At 50.3% G+C, this 18,093-nt stretch overlaps 1 protein-coding gene across 1 annotated transcript in view; it reads left to right on the top strand.

Annotated features, from left to right (window-relative positions):
• The window catches only part of ASTN2 (astrotactin 2), a 305,793-nt gene that overhangs the window by 64,290 nt on the left and 223,410 nt on the right, over positions 1-18,093 (top strand). The window contains exon 3 of the mRNA XM_058853725.1: positions 12,025-12,409. Coding sequence (XP_058709708.1) covers positions 12,025-12,409 — 385 coding nt within the window. The remainder of the gene's footprint in view (positions 1-12,024; positions 12,410-18,093) is intronic.

Raw genomic sequence — 18,093 nt, forward strand, 5'->3', positions numbered from 1 at the left:
TGTGCAGGCCATGTGCTTCCCTGACTTTGTGTGTGGCACAGCTGATGTGAGCTCCCACATGGCTGATCCCTTGTCCAGCATCTCAGCTCGTGGGGTCCCCATGTCCCACCATCACCCTTCAGCAGCTGACCAGGACCAGAGCCCTGCTGGATATTCCATGTCTCTGTTCACATGTGTGCATGTATATCCATGAAATATAAACTCCATGTAGCTATGTGTATGTTTATTTTTTACCAAGCTGGGATCTGAAGGGTCTCATGCACAGAAATAAGAACCATGACTTTAATTTTCAGTTTGACTACATTCATATATAGCTACTTCATTACTCCTTTCTGTTTTATGCAGACAAATTCTGGACTCCTTTCTTCCTTTCCTAATTAATGAGGGAATTGCAAAATGTGCATTTTTTCCTCCTCCTAAGAAGTTTTGGGTTTAAACGATTATCTGTGTTTAGAAAACATCCTGACAGTGCAAATATTGAAAACTGGAGCATTGAGTGGATGAGCCAATGACCCTGGCTCTCCTTGCACCTCTCAGTGTGTTTCAGTGCACTCAGGAATGCTGTTCTGGGTCCCAGGGCTGTGGGTGTGGATGGAAGGTTCACCTGCACGCCCCAGGCTGCACGAGTGCATTTGATAACTTCTCCTCGTTGTTCTCTTAAACAAGTTTTTCAGGTTAATGCTGGCGTGGAAGGTGTGACTGCAGGGTTTTGTTTCTTTGGTTTTTGTTTTGCCATTTTGGACTGGTTGGTTTGGGCTTGTGTGTTTTTTATGAGTGGGGGAGCTGCTCCTTCAGTACCCCAAACCTTCCACAGCCCTGTCGATGGCACTGCCATCCTTTGGGACACTCACAGGAAAACTTCATTCCCAAGGGCTCTGCAGGATGAAGATTTGCTTTTCTGTAGGATCCGTGGGGAGGAAGGGATTGGGAGCAGTCATTGAATCCCCCTCTCTGCCCTCGGGCAGGATCAATAACCTTTTGTCACTGGTGATGGATGTTTCTCTGTCCTGTTCTGCAAGAATTCCCGGTCCCTGTGGGGGTTTCTTTCAGCCTGCCCTGTCTGCCCAGGATCAGAGCAGCTCCAGCAGTGCTCTGCCTCCAGCCCAGCTCTGCGGTAGCCGAGGCTTTCAGAGAACTTTTGCACCGTTTGGACAGATTTAAATAGGCAGGAGGTTTGAATTGATGGATGGAAACCCTTTTCCTGTAGATGTTTTGCTCTGAGGATTTTGCTGCAAGTCTCTGGCTCCTGGCAGCATGCAGGGATGCAGGCTGGCATCCCCCCAGGGCTACAGGGTGGAGGGCGACCAGAGCTGCTGCTTTGGAAGAGGAGGGGTCTAAACATTTCTGTTTCCATTTCAAACTGCCCCCTGAACATTGGGTTACACCCCTGCTCTGTGATGCCAGGTCCATTCCTCTCTGTCCAGCAGCTCCTCCCTGCAGGGACAGGGACATTTGGTGCCTGAGGCAGGGACATGGATTGCTGAGGCTCTGAGTGCTGAGATTTCACTCCCTGGAGCTCCTGTTTGGGCGGTGCAAGACACATTCAGCCTCTGCTTTTAAATCCCACACTCCTGTCCAGCTTGTGTGAGGGCACCTTGTCTTAGATCAGTAACTGTGCTGCTCCTCTGTACTTCCCAGCACTCTCTACTGCATTTATCCTTGGATTTATGGATTTATTCTAGTCCCTCTCCCATGAAACACGGGTGGGGCTGCTCCCTGGGGGAGCTGTTCCAAGGGCTTATCCAGGGATCACAGCCATGGACCAGAAAGGCTGAACCACCAAGTTTCCAACGCTCCGTCTGTAGCAGCAAGTACAGACTCCAATCTTTTTTAAATTTTTTTTTTTTTTTTTTTTTTTTTTTTGGCTTTCTTTGTTCTGTGGGAAATTACTCTTGAATGATGAAAGCCTGAAAGAAGGTCGGATGCTGAGGACAGCAGCTGAGTCCCTGGGGAGTAAGAGGCTTTTTTGTTAGGAGCAAGGTTTGAAAGGTGGAGGAGCTTGTGCAGGACAGTGCTGCCTCCTCTCCTGGGAGCACACACGGCTGGATCTTCATCTCCCAATCATTCTTTCCCCTCAGGCCAAGCTGTTTCTTTTGCAGGGCTCTTCTGAAGATGGGAACATTGAATAAACTGGGTTTAATTTCGATTAGATGTGAACTCAGGCCAGCCACAGGATAGGCACCACATCGAGGAGATGGAGCTGGGTGGAAGTTGTTTTCCTGCCTCCTACTAAGTTAAAAAACAAATTGCTGGGGGATACCTGTGTGTGGTGGGGGAGTGAGCAAACTAAAGCTCAGTACCCAACAAACAAGGAGTGGAGAGGAGCTTTGTGAGCCCAGAGGTGTGGCAGAAGGACTTTATTAGCTCCATCTGAAACATTTTGTCTCTATTCCCATTTAGCTGTGGAATCTAACTTCGTTTTAGCTTTACATTTAAATTTTCAAAACAGGCCTGTCAAATTAGTAAAAGGAAATTTGATTAGAAAATGGCAGCAGGATTGAGGTCTTTGTTTTTCTCTGTTCACAGTTTGGCTCAGCGTTTGCTCTTAACCAAAAATACATCGTTGGAAAAGTGGGTTTTAGCTAGTCAACACTTCCCAGTTGTGAGGAAAAAACTAGGGAGCAGAGATGGAAAATTCCTGCCTCAAGCTCCCCAGTTGTTGCCCCTTGTCTGGGAGCTGGAGAGTGAGGCTGTGACTGAGGTGGACACTGGAGGGAACGAGGGTCACAGAAGAGTGGGATGGCTTTGTGCCTTCCCTTGCTCTCTCCTGGCTGCCATCCCCAAGGCTGGCTTCAGCTCTTTGAACTCCCTGAGGATGGCAGGGGCTGAGCCTTGGGACAGCCTCAGGAGCCTGGGTTAGCAGAGGATGCTTAAACTGGGGTGCCAGGCTGGTTTGGGGTGAGGCACAGAGCTCTGCCCAGCAGTCTCAGCACCCTGATGTTCCTGGTGGGAGCACATCCCAGAGGGAGAAGGATAAGGAAGGCAGATGAGCAGTGGAGTTAAACACTGGTTAATACCAACCAGGGGAAGGGACAGGGCTGGAGAGCTGGGAGCTGCCATCCCAGTGCCCAAGAGAGCTTCCAGGGGGATGAGGGAGATTTTGGGGCTGGAGGAGCATCTCTCCTTGCCCTGGGAGCAGTAATGGGGTCTGAGACTGGCTCTGAAGCAGCCATCCTCACCTGGCCCCTGCCTGCTGCCAGGGATGGAGCCGGGATCTGCTCCACAGTTATTCACAGATGCTGCAATTAGGCTGGAGACACAGTGTCAAAAACCTGTGGCAAAAACCTGTGTCAGCCCCAGTGTGTGCAGGGGGAGAGGGTTATTAGACTGTTATTATCCATTTACCCAGATAGCCTGGCTAATCAGCTTTCAGATGGGGAGAATTAATTGGTTTTGATTGGAGCACCAGGCACATTTAATTGAAATGAATCCTTTCCCGCTTCCAAACAGGCACTTTCTCAGCTGCTGCAGGCTGGGGAGGGGGGGTCTGCAGCCTTTCCACCACGACCCTCGTGGTGTGGTGCAGCTGAGCTGGGTGAAGCAGCTGTAACAGCCATGCCCTGCAATGCTCACCCCATCTGCAAAGGAGCTCTTGTTTTTCCATCCATGAATCCCACTCAGACACGCTCCAAACCCTCTGCTTCCAGCTGGGATGGACAGTGCGAGTCTCAGATGGTCTCAGCCCCTTGTAACATACCAGGGAGCTGGGCAGGTCATCTTGGTGGCACCAATCGCTGCCACCTCTGCTTTCCTCCCTTCACTTTGATGTCCTGCATCCACACAGAAAAAATAAAAAAAGGACTTGAATTTCAGGAGGTTGGGGATGGGCACAGTCCCCAAGGTGTGCAGAGCTGGCTCTGTGGGAGGTGCAAATTCAGCTTTTCCCTTCCCAGCCCAGTGGCAGGGTGCCCTGTCATCCCTTCTCCCAGGAAAGAGTCCACTGGTCTCACACCCTTCAAATAACAAGGAAAAAACCCAAATCTGGTGCATTCCCATACTTTTATATTCCCAATTGATACAGCAAGAGGGCTGTGTGGAAAAGGAGCTATTTCATCAAGGTGTGCTGCAGAGCAAAAATGTTTCTGTGGACTCGTGTGGGAGCTGTAGAGCAGGAAAACCCATCCCCATGGGTTTGTTTTCCCACTGTCCTGAGCCCCGAGGTGGATTGGAGTCATCACATGGAGAGCTGGGTGAAGGAATTCTCAGTTCTTGTCAGGGAGATGAAAAGGCCCTGAAACAGGATGAATTTTATCTGTGTGTAAGGTTCCAGCGAAGTTAATGGGAGTTAAGTGTGTGGTTAAGTGCTGTATTTGACTGGGCTCTTAAGAGCCTGCTGGGAATAGCTGTGGTGCTTTGGGAGAGGAGGTTCCTGAGGTCTTGGATCTTTTCTTTAAATCAAAGTCTTGGATCTCCCTGCTCTGTACTACACGGGGGGCAGCACAGTTTTCAAATTTTTTATTAAATCATAAATGAAAATTGATAAAAATTAAGATGTGTTTTGCTTCTCCCTTTGGTGTGTGATGCCTGAGGTACCAGTGGAGGCTTTTCTCGGGGTTTGGGGAGTGTGTAGCTCCTGTAATGTGACTTATGCCAGAATTCCAAGGTACCTTCAGATGCCAAATGCCACGTGGGCACGTGCATGGAGGCTTTATCCCTGATATTGTGTTTGAATACCTTCCCTCTCCTTCTGGAAAGCTGTGGTTTGTGTTCATTCAGCTGTTGATGTTCATTATGCTGAAATGTTTGCACTTCAAATATGATAAGGCAGGGTTTGTTTTTTGTGGCTTGTTATTTTTGGTTTTGTTTTGTGTGTGGTTTTTTTTACACAATAGGTTGGATTGTTCCAAAAAAACCCACAAAAAACCAACAACCCAGAAAACCCACAACCAACTGAACAAGCTCTTTTCCTTCATGTCTGTTTGTAAAATAGCACCTTCCCATCATCTGCTCACTCCAGAAACTGTCTGAGTAGTCCATAAATAAAAGCTGAATCCCTTTTCCACTCTCTCTCCATCTTCCCTGTGGGTAGAGCAGCAGCACAAGCAGTGCAGAGGAGACCGGGTCCATCAGCGGGGTTTGGAGGTGTTTGGCTGTGTAAGAAGTCCCTGTACTTGTAATTTTTGCACCTCTGCCACGTTTTCTGGACAAGTGGCCGAGGTTTGGCAGCCCCAAAGCGGGCTGGTAAATTGAGCAGAGCGGGTGTTGTACCGTGCGCCTCTCTGGGGCCCGGGAGCTGGAGGCACAACGTGAATCGTGTTCGTGTTCCCTCACCCGGAGATGTGCATCTCTTATTAGATTAATCTTTTCTCTAATATATGCAGAATATACAGTGGGAACAGCATTAATTCGCACTAATGGTTGTGAGATCCACTGAGAATTAACTGCATTTTTTGCAAATTAGTGAGGAAGCGGATAAACACAATTATTAAAAAAAACAAGCAAAGGTACTTTTGCAACAGCAGTACGTGTTTGTCATTTATCTGACAAGTGTTCTTTACTTTTAATTATATTTCATTACTTGCTAGCAAATGCTGCGCTGGCGGATATTGTAATAATCCTCCTAATTTAGGACCTTGCTTTAGCATTTGCTAAACCTTTGTTTGGAAAGGGTTGGGTAGGTCAGGGATCCCGCAGTGGCTGTGACTTTGGGAGGTCCCATGGCGAGTGCCTTCCATCCTTGGAGGAGTTACTGGTGAATTTGGTCAAACCAGGCTTAAACTGAACTTTGGAGGATTTTTCTCTGAGCTGGGAAGGTGTTAGGGCTGCACACAGCCAGTTTGGGTGGATTCCTGTTGTCTCTGCTGGGATGTGACTGTGGCATGGGGATGCTCCTCACCCGAGCTGTGGACACTCAGGGTTTGGGCTCTGTGCTGGGGATGGGACATTGTGTGTGGGACCTTCCTTGAGCCCTGTGGTGTGCTGGGAGCTTTTTGTGTTGCCACAGCCCTGGGCACTCACAGCCTGTGTCTGTCCTGGCCAGTGAAACCTCACCTGCCCTGGGAGACACTGTGGATGAAGTGGCCTCTTTTATTTAAAATCCAGGTCGTTTTCCCTTAACTGGAGCGAATTTCCCCTCCTCTTTGGAATATGGATGACACACGGTTGAGGTGTGGGGTGGGAATGAGCTGAGTGGGATGAACACGTGCAGGGTTCTCTTGTTGGCTCAGTGAGGAGCAGGGATGGGGCTCTGTAACTCAGACTCCACAGGGGGAAGGAAAAACTTTTGTTTCTGGCTCAGCTTTGTGCTCCCAGGCTGGCACATTAGGAAAACATGAGCGCAAGCGCAGGAGACCTTATGAATTTTAAAATCTTCCCTCTCTGAGGGCAGGCTCTGGGTTAGGAGGTCAGCCCATTTAGGTGAACCGTTTAGCGCACATTAAAATCACAATTTATGCAATCTGCGCCCCGGCTTTAAAAAGATCCAGCAATCAGGTGCTTAATAAAATCACCTCCAGCCCTCCTCTTTCAGCTCGCTGCAAATAAATGCCTTTTTTTTACATAATAAAAATGGATTAGGAGTCATTTTGAATTGTTATCCTAGCGAGATGTGCAGCTCGGGACACGCAGGCATGTTGGCTGTGATTGAGGGTTGTGTGTCTTGGTGCTTGCACACAGCCGGTGCCTTGGAGACCTTTCAAATAAACATTTACTGGAACATCACATTGCATGTCTGAGCAGCACAGAAAGGCTGATTGGCAGGTTCACTCCTTCTTTTGTTTCTCTTCTTGGATGAAACAGCAAAACAAAACTAAGTATGGCTTAAATATATATATATATATATGAAAATGTGACTTGTCTGACTTGTTCTGGTTTTTTGTTGGTTTTTTTTGTTTTTTATTTTAACTTGGAAGACTCGGAGATTTTAAAGTTATGGTTCCCACAGCAACTGTAACTCTCATTGCTTGTGTGTGTGTTGTACTTTACAGGGCTGTATCTGCTATGAGATTTATGCCCTGTGTGTGGATGTACAGCGTGGTAAGAGGATCTGCACGGAGCCATCCTGTGGGAACCCTTCCTCTTCAACCCCTGGACCACATCCTGTGCTCCTTGCACCCATTCAGAGAGGGGTGCAGGGTCGGGTGGCACAGCTGTGATAACAGCACCCCCAAAAGACAGTGCCCCAATCATAGCTCAGTGAGCTGTGGAAAGAAGGGAAAAAAGAGATGTAATGCAGCTCTCTTTGGGCTGCAATTCAAGGAGCTGTCCCTGCTCAGCAAAGCACTGAGCTGTGTGCTGTAGGCTCATGGACTGTAATGGGAATTAAACACATTTTTAAAGTTGAGTGTGTGGTTAGGCACCTTGAAGCCGTGCTTGAGTGGGGATTTGAAATGTACAGGGAGAAAATGTTTTATTTTTAGGAGATTTGCCCTGTGTATCATTGTCTCCTATAGAGAGAGGTGGGGCTGAGTGGTCTGGAGATCAGGACCGGATCCAGATCTCTTTGCAGTACACACATGTATATATTTTGCTCCTGGTGTTTGTCTCTTCCTCTCTAGCCTTCATGCTGGCTTGCTGTCTGTCCTTGGTCCCATCCCCAGGCTCTGCCTCAGTTTCCCTGCCTGGTGCTCACTCAGCCATGGGCTCATCCCTGCTCCCATGGCATGTGGGGGTTTGGGCTGGCAGGGGCTGGCTGTGGTTTGTGGATGGGAGTGGGCTCTGCCTGGCCTCTCTTTGCATCCAGGGCCTGGTGCTGCTCTGTGTGTCTGGGGGTGAAGCTCCCCAGATGAGAGACAGGATGCTGTGGAGCCGAGTTGTGGGGAAGCCAAAATGGGGGTGAATGGAATTCAGGAAAGGACCATGGGATCATCTGCTGTGCCCTCAGAGCTGCACAGGGTGTGAGAATGCCCTAAAGCCTCTATTTCTCATTTGAAATAAAGCATGACTTTTCAAAAAGCATCCAGGCTTGATTTAAAAAAAAAAAATATATTAAAATTGACAGTGATGGATAATCCACTACACCCCTTGGTAAATTGTCCTAGTGTTTAATTACCTTTACAACCAAAATGGAAAGAAAGGAAAAATACACAGTGTGAAGAGCCCTGAGGGTTGTGTGGTTATTGCTGATACCTGATTGCTCACCTTAATTCACCTGCTGGGCTGAGGCAGGGGATGTGATGTTCCAGCACTGGGGGCTCATTCAGCCCAGGCAGTGATGGGGCATCCCTGAGCTGTGCTGGGGACTGACCTTGGAGCGATGTCCAGAGCTGGGAGAGCCCTGATTCACCCAGCAGCCATGGGGATGGTTGCCAGCACAATGTTGGACAATAAATGGCTTCAAGTTAGGAAAGAAAGAGGGATATTCTTACCTGAGGACAAAAACTTGCGTTGGTGTTGGGTGGAAGGTCAGCACAGACTCAAGTGCTGTGCTGTTCAGCACTGGGTTTGCTCTGACCTACACGAGGGGTGCTGTGGTTTCACAGCTCTGCCCAGCCCAAACTATCCCCTCCAGCCTGGGATTTCCTCCTGTGACCTCAGCCCTTTTGGTGTGGCAGCTGGAAGACTGTCAGGGTTTGATTTCTGAGCAGCTGGGCTCTGTCACTGTGTGGCTGCAGGGATGGAGGATTCCTGCAGGGATCACACCACATCCCACCACCGCAGGGAGCAGAGTGGGAAAGGCCAGAGGCTGCTGCAAGAGAGTTTGTCTGGACTCCAGAGGAGCAGTGGGACCCCCTTGTCTTTCCCTGGCTCGGTAGGGCAGGGTGGGGGCTGTGTTCAAAGCAGTGATGTGTCCTCTCGCTGCCCAGAAATTGTTCAGCATCTCAGAGATCCCTACAGAGTGATGACCCTCCAATCCAACAGCTTGGCAGCCTTCATAATTTATGTGAGGGTCCAATTTCTTGGGCTTCAGGGTGGCCTCTCCCATTGATTTTCCTTCTGGGCTCCAAATAAGTCCCAACCTTGCTGCTCTCCAGCTTCAGCTGAGCTTTTCTCTGGTGCCACAAGCCCTGCTGTTCTTTCCACGTGTGGATGATTCCCACCATCCCTCATCTCCCACATCTTCCTTCTCCCATTCCTTCTCCTCTCCCGTGGCTCTTGGCAATGCTCTGGTGCTGGTGGCTCCTGCTCGGCCGGCCCAGGGCAGCGGGAGCGTGGCAGGAAGGACATTACGTGGGAGAATATGCATGTTCACAGCTCAGAGGATTAAAGGCCCGTGTTCTTATCACTGCAGAACAGAGTATTATAAATCCAGCCTTAGAATACCAAATCCCCACGCGGCTCGGCCATTGTTTGGGAATATTAAAAAGCTCGGAGACAGAAATAATCAGTTTCCGAATGACACGTTGTCAAATAAAACATTTCTCATATTATCCCTTCTTTCCCCTTTCTCTCTCCCGCTCCCTCAGTTGGATAATTTAACACGAAAAATAGATTAAAATGAGGCTGGCTTTAAAGCCTCCTAAGTTTCACTCTTTTTTTTTTTTTCCCTTTTTCCCAGGGAGCTCTCCCGGTGTGTGGTGTGGTTAAACAAGCAGCTGCCAGTGCGGGGTCAGGGACGAAAGGAGCACGTTGGAATTGAGCTGCTCACCCAAGGGGCTGGCACAGACACCCCCAGCCTTTCCCAGGCAGAGAGGGGCCCTTGTCTCCTCTCTGGGACTGGCAGAGCAGAGATCTCTGGCTCATCCCCAAAGGATGTGGGAGTTGTAGCTGGGCTGGGAGCCTTTGGCTTCCTTGAGTCTGTCATTCTTGAGTCAAAGGAGGAATGGCACACCAGTAACCTCTGTGCCTTTATGCCTTCTTGTAGGCTGTCCCAAGCAGAGATCTTTATTTAATATGCCAACAGGGTTTTTTCCTCCAGGACATTTCCCAGGGGCAGATGTAAGGTGAGCCCAGCCAGGAATATCCACAGTCCCAGGCCTGCCATGGGTGCCTGAACCTCTTCCCTGGGTCCAGCTGGCACAGCTGCTCCTCCTGCAAGGCTTTTTCTGTCACTCTGATCTTTTCTGAGCATCTGGGCCCTTTCTGGTTTTGCTTTTTCATGAAGAAAGAGTGCCTGTGTGCCCATGGGTGCAGAGTGCTCTGCCCTGCAGCCCCTTTCCAGCAGCAGAGTGCACAAAGGTGTGAGTGATACCCAGCTGGGCAGCTCAGGGATTTGCTGGTGAAGGCCTTAGAGAAGATTTTTCCCTTAAACACATCCAGGATTGTTGTTCTGAAGCCCTTCTGGACCATGAGAACCTTCTCTTTGCTGTAAAGATGCTAGCACATGAGCCAGACCTGTTTTTTTGTGGCCCTGCAGTGTCCTTGTCACCTGGCCTGGCCTCCCTTCTGGTGTGCCATGGTTTCTGTCCTGCAAGCTGGATTTCTGAGGAGATGCCACTGGGTGTGGGTGGCTCAGGCCAGGGAGCTCCTGTGATGCTCTGAGGTCTCCATGCATCAGGCACTGTGCAAATCCAAGGAAACTCACATCTGCTCTCCCAGGCTCAGGTGTCCAGGCTGGTTCTTGTTTCTGAGCATGGCAGACCATGATGGGTTTTCATCCCTCTGGTCCTTGAAGTGCCCTGGTACTGCAGGGCATAAACCTGGGCAGCTCAGCAAGCCCTGCCCCTCTGCCATGCAGGGATCCCTGAGCATCTCCTGGGCAATAAAACACCTTTCCTGAAGGTGCACATCATGCAAGCTGGGAACTCAAGCTGAGCAGTGCCCTGAACCCCTGAGTCCTGCATCTTTTAGGAACATTTTGTGGGAGAGGAGGGGATCCTGATGTGGGGGATGCTGGGCTGGGCAGGGTGTGGTGCAGGGAAGCGTTTCTCCTCGTCTCATCACCCTGTGCCCTGCACTTCCCAGTGCCACCTCCTTGCAGCTGCTCCTGTTTAGGAGTCAGAGCCGTGCTCTGGGTGCAGCCTGCTGCTTTGTACGGAATGCAGAGGGAATATTTTCACGCCTCAGCTTTGCTGTAGAGCTCGGTGCAGCTCTGGGCTGTGGCATGCCAGGTGCCCAAGGAGCGCCTGCCCTGCCCTGGCTGTTCCTGTCATGCTGCAAAGCCCTGGTCACTCGTGCTGCCCCTGATTTACATGCCCTGCCTTGCTTGTCTGCCACGGGATAAAATTGCTCTGATGCTGCAGAGATTAAGAGGCTGGGAGCTGGCACAGGCACAGCTCTTGTGTGTGTAGGGATGAATTTAACTTCCAGAGCAGCCAGAAGCAGGGCTGGCTCCCTTTGGTACTCCCCAGCCAGGCTCCCTTGAGAGGATGTGCTGCTTCCGTGTACATATAGATATTTGGAGGTTTATTTTTTTGTTAGAGATTTTTATTTTTAATGTTAACATTGTTGAGAGCTGCATTGAATAAAATTTGGAGAAGGGGAAAGACAAGTAGAGAAGGTCTGAATCTGGAATATGTTGTGCTGTGCCCTGTTGATCTCAAAACCACAGGGAAATCACACCAGAAATGTTGGAGCTGGGGTAACCATGCCTTGGGAGCTTTATCTGTGAGGGGCCATTTGTTGCACCATCATTTTTGGGAAATGTGTATCTCTGCTGAGGCTTTATTGCTCCTGGGTGATGGTTGGGTTGTTTTAATGAGGCTTTTTCTCCTAAGTGATTATCCCCATTCCCCTTCTCCCCACATGTAGGGGGCCTGGGTGTCCCAAGATTGAGGTGGAAAGAACAAAGTCCCTGGGAGAATGATCAGAGTTGAGCTGGGGGTGTCACTGTGCTATTCCCAGCTGAAGGCCATCTCTGGCATCTTCATCTGCCTGTCCATGACCTCACACGGGAGAGGTGCTGCTCCGTGCATCCACCTGAGTGTGCTTCAGGGGGTGCTGATGGAAGGCTGCTCTGGGGGTTCACTCAGAGCGTGGAGAAGCACTGGAGCAGATTGTCCAGGGAAGTTGTGGGTGCTCCATCCCTGGGAATGTTCGAGTTTGGATGGGGTGTGAGGCAGCCGTGCTCTATTGAAAGGTGTCCCTGCCCACGGCATGAGATGGGCTTTAAGGTCTCATCCAGCCATCATTCTGTGATTCTATGGACACTGCAGAGTCCCATCACCCTCCCTGCGCTGCTGACAGTGCCCTCTGCTCTCTCTGCAGGGCGGGCTGATCGCGCTGCTGCTGCTGCTGCTGGTGTTCATGGTGGCCCTGTACGCCCAGCGGCGCTGGCACAAGCGCCGCCGCATCCCGCAGAAGAGCGCCAGCACCGAGGCCACCCACGAGATCCACTACATCCCCTCGGTGCTGCTGGGGCCCCAGGCCCGCGAGAGCTTCCGCAACTCGCGCCTGCAGGCCCACAACTCCGTCATCGGGGTGCCCATCCGGGAGACCCCCATCCTGGACGACTACGAGGACGAGGAGGAGGAGGAGACCCCGCGGCGGGCAGAGCCCAGCACCAGGGAGGATGAGTTTGGCAGCCAGGTGACGAGGACGCTGGAGAGCCTGGGCCGGGGCGGGGAGGAGAAACCTGACTACGAGAAGAAAGGTTTGTGGCGTTTCTGTCTCTCCTCTGCTGGGGAGCAGCGCGTTCCCCAGGGTATTTCAGCTAACGCACACTTGATTGCTTGCATTTCCAAAGTCTGTCTCCAGAAGCTGCTACACCCACCTCTGCTTATTGAAATGTTATTATGAGCCATTTAATATTGTTCACCTGCAATGCACAGTAAAATGCATTTGAATAAACAAAAGCAAAGCACGTTAATGCTGTGAGTGACTCCAGCAGGAGCAAGGAGGGGATGTGCTGGCTTGCTTTGTGCAGGGAAGGGATCTCGGGGTGGTTCTGAACCTTCCTTTCCCTTCTTGTGTTGGCTTCCCAGACAGAATAGGCAGCCACAGTGTCAGGGATGGGGACAGGGCTCCATGGTGGAGGCAGGGGCAGCCTGGTGATGCAGTGTGTCTGGAAAGCAGCTCCCTTAGGAGCTGGGAGGAGGTGGCTGAGGTTTTGTTTCTTCCACCCTTAAAATGTTCGTTGCTCTTTCCCCTTGTAAACAAGGCTGTGAGGTTGGTGGTGGGTACTGCTGCCCAAGCAGATTTGGAGGTGCTCAGGGGTCAATCTGCTGTCCTGGAGTGCTGCTCTGAGCATCCCTGCTGGTATTTCTTGGTGTGTGTTTGTCTGTTACCAGCCCATGGGGTTAAGAGATGTTTCTTCAACCCCTCTGCTCAGTGAGAATGAACAAATGGAAGCCTTCATACATCGTAACCGAGCGACCTTCTTTCTTCTTTCATATTCTCTTCTTTGTTTCGCTTTTCTATAAATTATTTAGAGTTGTGTGAGTAGGGAAGACAGCAGTAACTGCATTTCAGTGCTCTTCAAAAAAAATAGCAAACAAGATCTAGAGCAGAATATTAAGCTATCCAAGGGCTCAGGAACTGGCAATAATGAATTTACACAGGCTGAACCCCCTGTCCCAAGCTGGAAGCTGTCTGTAGGATACCTGGGCTGGGAGAGATGTCCCCAAAAGCTCCTGCCAGCTCTGCTTGTGATGCTGTCAGGCTCTGCACCTTGGATCGAGGCAGGATTATGCCTTGCCTAGTCTGATCCTTCCAGACTGTGCCAGTTCACCATATGTTTCCTCCCAGATGGGCACTTTTCCCTCTTGGATAAGACTCTGCTCAAGGAGCCAAGCTATGGTTTGTGCTACTTACTCCTCTCTGCTGAAGCTGCTTAGAGCCTGGATTGCCCAGGATGAGGTGGCTGCAGTTCAGATCTAGGGTTTTGAGGCTGCAGATATAAATACATGTGCTGTGGGCTTTCCACTCTGACCTGGTGGCACAGGCAAGGGAAATGTGGAGATTCAGACATGCTGCTCCCAGGTGCAGCATGGATTCCTGTGGGCATGGGGCATGTGGGTGGAGAAGCTGCAGCTGCTGTGAGCAGACACCAGGTACCTGGAGATCCCCAGGGACTGGAAGCCAGTTCTGCTCAGGCATGACTTTGCAGCTGGATTGAAGGTGGATGCATTAAGGCACACCCAGCTGCAGCATGGCTGCAGCACCAGCCTTTCCCTGGTGCCTGGCTGGCACTGCCAGGTTTCATTGTGGTCACTGGGGATGGGCGTGGAGCTGTGCCTCATCCCAGGGAATCCAGCAGCTCCCATGGGAAAAGCTCTCCTCGCTGCTCCTGCTGTGCTGCCTTGTGATAAGACATCAGCTGGGACTTGTCAGCGGGCTCCAAACAGTATCATTGCAGGGGCTGTCAGCAGAGGCTCTTTCAAGTGTCACTTCCCAGCATTAATTACCAGGGATGGCAATTCCAGTGGAGATGGAGCAGTTCTGCTCACCCTGCCTGTGCTGGGCACAGATTGATTTGCAGGTGCTGGGTTGTGCACTTCCCATCACTGGGGATTTGCCCACCCCACGCTTGCTGTCTGTTGGGTCAGTTTTTCTTTCCGTGAGGAAGACTGTGGGGTTTTTTTATTCACCACTTCTGGATGTATCTGACCAGGGAATCAGGCAGGGAATTGCTCTGCTCCATCCAGTCCCTGCCCAGGAGGCTCGAGCAGCACAAATGTTTTGCAGATCATGGCTCAGTGAGCCAAACTTTCCTCCCCAGCTCAGGCAGCGATGTGGATGGGAGGGATGCTCCCAAGTGGTGCCAGAGCATCTGAAGTGAATCCCAGCACAAACAAAACACAGGAGTGATGTGCTGAATAATGACATCTAGCAACAAGCGTGTCTGAGTGATAAAGTTAATGAAATTACAGGTTCTGACCTGATACCGGGCTCTGCTGTGGGGAGATAAACAGCAGGGCAAAGATGAGATGTTTATTTCTCCCTAGCTGCAGTTGTAATCTGGATGCGCTGTGCAGGGCCATTAACGTTATTACTGTTATGCAAAATCATTTTTGACTTGGGGGAAAAAAAAAAGGAGCTAAGAAAGAAAAATCACCCAACTGCCTAGAAAATGTAAAGCTGACAAAATTAGAATTGCAGCAGGAGCACAAGCTGACCTGGTGACATTGCACAGAGCCCAGATGAATTTAGACAGAAGAAAATTCAAGGCAGTTTAGGAAGAAAAGCAGAAAAGTAGTATTTTTATTTTTTTTATTAATAATAAAATGAAATGGAGCAAAGCAGGAGGTGATAGCCAGGCTGCCCTAATTGTCCAGAAGGATCCCTTGAGCTGGGATGGAGAGGGGGCTACGCTGTCTCCTCGTGGGTTTGGGTTCTCTCTGGCAATTGGAAGGTCTTTAGGGTTTTGTGCTCAGTGTGTGTGCATGGTACCAAGTGGGGCCTGCAGGTGTGGGGTGCAGGCTCTGGGGTCCTGCTCTTTTCTGGGGAGACCCTCCCTGTCTGAACTTGGCCCTGGTGTGTAGGTGGGTTCAGTGATTATGGGAATTTGGGTAGATTTGTGCAGGTGGCATCACTCCCTCCCTGCCTCTGTCCTCACCTCACTGTGGAGTTTCCACTCCATGATCCTGATGAGTTCTGCTCTCCTGTTTTTCCCAAGCAGATGGCCTCAAGCTCCATTCCTTTGGGAATTCCTCACTTGCTTTTCTCTTTTAATACACACAGCTCTGATCCTCACTGACACAGCTTCATCCTGCAGCAGCAGGAGCCCTTTGCTTCTGCCCATCAAGTCCTGTTTGAGGGACTTTGGGTCTCAGTCCATCACAGGTGGCACTGCTGCATCCCTGTCTGGGGTGCACTGGATACAGTGATGGAGTTGGAAAACAAAGGTAAAGTCCACCAACCTCAGTATGGGATTACCCACAAGTTCCTCAGAAAGATTTTGCCAAACCAAATCTCCTAAGGATCAGCGAGAAATAGAACTTCTGCCTGGTGAAAACTGAGGAGAAATCAGACTTGAAAATCGACTATCTGCAATTCCACTCCAGCAACAAAGGACCCATCTTTATTTCTCTGTTTCTTTCATGTTTGAAAAAAGAACATTTCAAGCAGGCCTTTGTGCTGGCTTCACAGGCTCTGCAGTCTGGGTTTGGCCTCCAAGTCTAGACAGGAGACAGGACTTATTACTGATGGTTCCAATGATTAATACCATGGGCATATCAAAGGTGTGGTTGTGCACTCATCTTGAATTCCTCTCCTGGACTTACTTCTCCCCTGCTGTGTTGGCTCAGGTAAACCTCTGAAGTTTCTCTTACTTAATCCATGGATTCTTCCCTCAGTAGTGGTAGTGAGATGCTTTTGAGCATTCCTGAAAGATGGTCTGGATCCTGGAGTGCACCTGGAGGTGTGGATCCAGCTCCACTCTGCCACTGGCTGCTCTGGTAACCCTGCTCACGTTATTTAATGGTCCAGTCCTCATCTGGGGCTTGGAGAGGGAGCCAAGCCAGGCAGCAGGCAGGGCAGCAGAAGGAAATACTGAGAACTGCTGATGTCAGGGTTTGTGGTTCCCCAGCCTCCCAGCCAAGCTGCCCTGGGTGATGCAGTCCAGGAGAACTGTGGGAGAAGGGAATTAGGCAGGGCAGACAAATGGCTTTGAGATAACAGCAAAAAAAGCAGGGGAAGGATCCTGGTGATGAGAAGAGAGAGCTTCCTGTGCCCCCCACTGGCACTGGAGTAGCTGTTCTGGTGGCCACACCTCAGTATTGTTTTTCCTCCCAGTGGAGACAGCTCCGGGAAGAGGTAAAGCAGTGCTCTGGCTGGAGGGCAGGATGCTGGGGCTGTGGAAAGGGACATTTTGGGGCTGAGCTGTGCAAGGGGAGGGCAGGTAGTTAAGCTGTTCCCTAAAGCTGCCATTCATTGCAAATACCTGAGCTCTGCAGTGTCTTGGAGATGAGATTTAGAGATGGGTGTGAGCTGGGGCCCCTCAGAATGGACAGGCGATGGAGAAGGGACACATTGGAGAAGGGACAGCAGGCAGGCAACAGGAGATACACATCTGGCCTGATAATGGTGACCCTGGGGTGACAGCCTGGTGTCCCTGAGGGGACACTGCTGCCTGGCTGGGCTCATGGCTGTGCCAAGATGTGCCATCCCTGGTGCCCATACCGGGGCCGGGAGCCTCCGAGTGCCACGGTTCCACCCTGGTTCCCAGCATCAACCAGGGGCTCTCTGAGCCTTTAATAAATAAAGCCATGGCTTAACGTTTGCTGGGGCTGGAGGCTAAAATGGGACACTGCGTCAGGCCAGCATCTGATGTGGCTTGGGGCTCTTCTTTCCAGTGACCTGATGGGATCATGACCCTCTTTGTACGTGATCAGCTTTTCCCAGCTCTAATCCCAGCCAGCTCCTTCCGTAATTTATAGGGACCTTTGAAAATGTATATTCTCACAGCCTGACAGTGAAAAGTGTTTTTTTTTTTTTTTTGCAGTCCTCTAGTCCTGTCTAAAAAAAACAGCTTCAACTTTCAGCTTTAAAGAAATGAAAAAATAATAAAAAAAAAGGTGGGGGCTCAACACGGTTGGAATTGGTTCCTAATTCAGGGCAGCATTTCCAGACATGCTTAGGTAGTGTCTCTAGTTAACAGAGACATTTAAGATGTTTTCAATTCCAGCAGGTTCAATTGTAACTGAATGGAATGCATTAATGAAGGCAATGAGGGCCCCAGCTACAGAGCTTACACCAGATGTGCCATTGGGTTTTGGTTCTGTGGTGATGCCAGCTCAGGCTTCATTGTGGATTTGAAAATGTCCTGACCTGCCAGGGAAAAGCTGTGCTTTGAAGAGATAAGCAGTCATAATTAGTATATTAATATATTAACTGCCTTTGGAGATCTCAAGGGAGAGGTGCCAGGCTGGAGTTTTAGGTTTGTTTTGATTATCCCACTGAAATGGTTACCTCCACCCCAAATCTGGGTTGTCCTCCCCACTCTGAGGGGAGGGAATGGTGGTGCTGTGGGACACGATCCCCCTCCCTTACACCCCAGGAAAGTGGATCAAAGCAGCATCATGGATGTGTGGGAGCACACTCAGGTGATCTCTCCCACAAGAGCCATATCCAACACACTCCCACCTCTAAGAATGGCTCAGAAGGGACAGAAAAGCTCCTGGGGTTTGGGGGTTTCCTCTGGTCCTGCAGCCCCCAGCTCCTGCCTTTATGGCCCATGCTTAATGACTAATTAAGGTTTAAACACCTAGGGTCTGCCAGGGCTCTTCCTGGCCCATGGCAACTGTTGCTGTGGAGAAGAGGCTGCTGGGGTGGGCTCCTGATAAGTTTGATTGTTTTCCTCCCCTCTCTTTGCTACAACTTGCTCATTAATTTTGT

This window comes from Poecile atricapillus, chromosome 20 (genome assembly GCF_030490865.1).
Source record: "Poecile atricapillus isolate bPoeAtr1 chromosome 20, bPoeAtr1.hap1, whole genome shotgun sequence".
In the NCBI taxonomy this organism is placed as follows: domain Eukaryota; kingdom Metazoa; phylum Chordata; class Aves; order Passeriformes; family Paridae; genus Poecile; species Poecile atricapillus.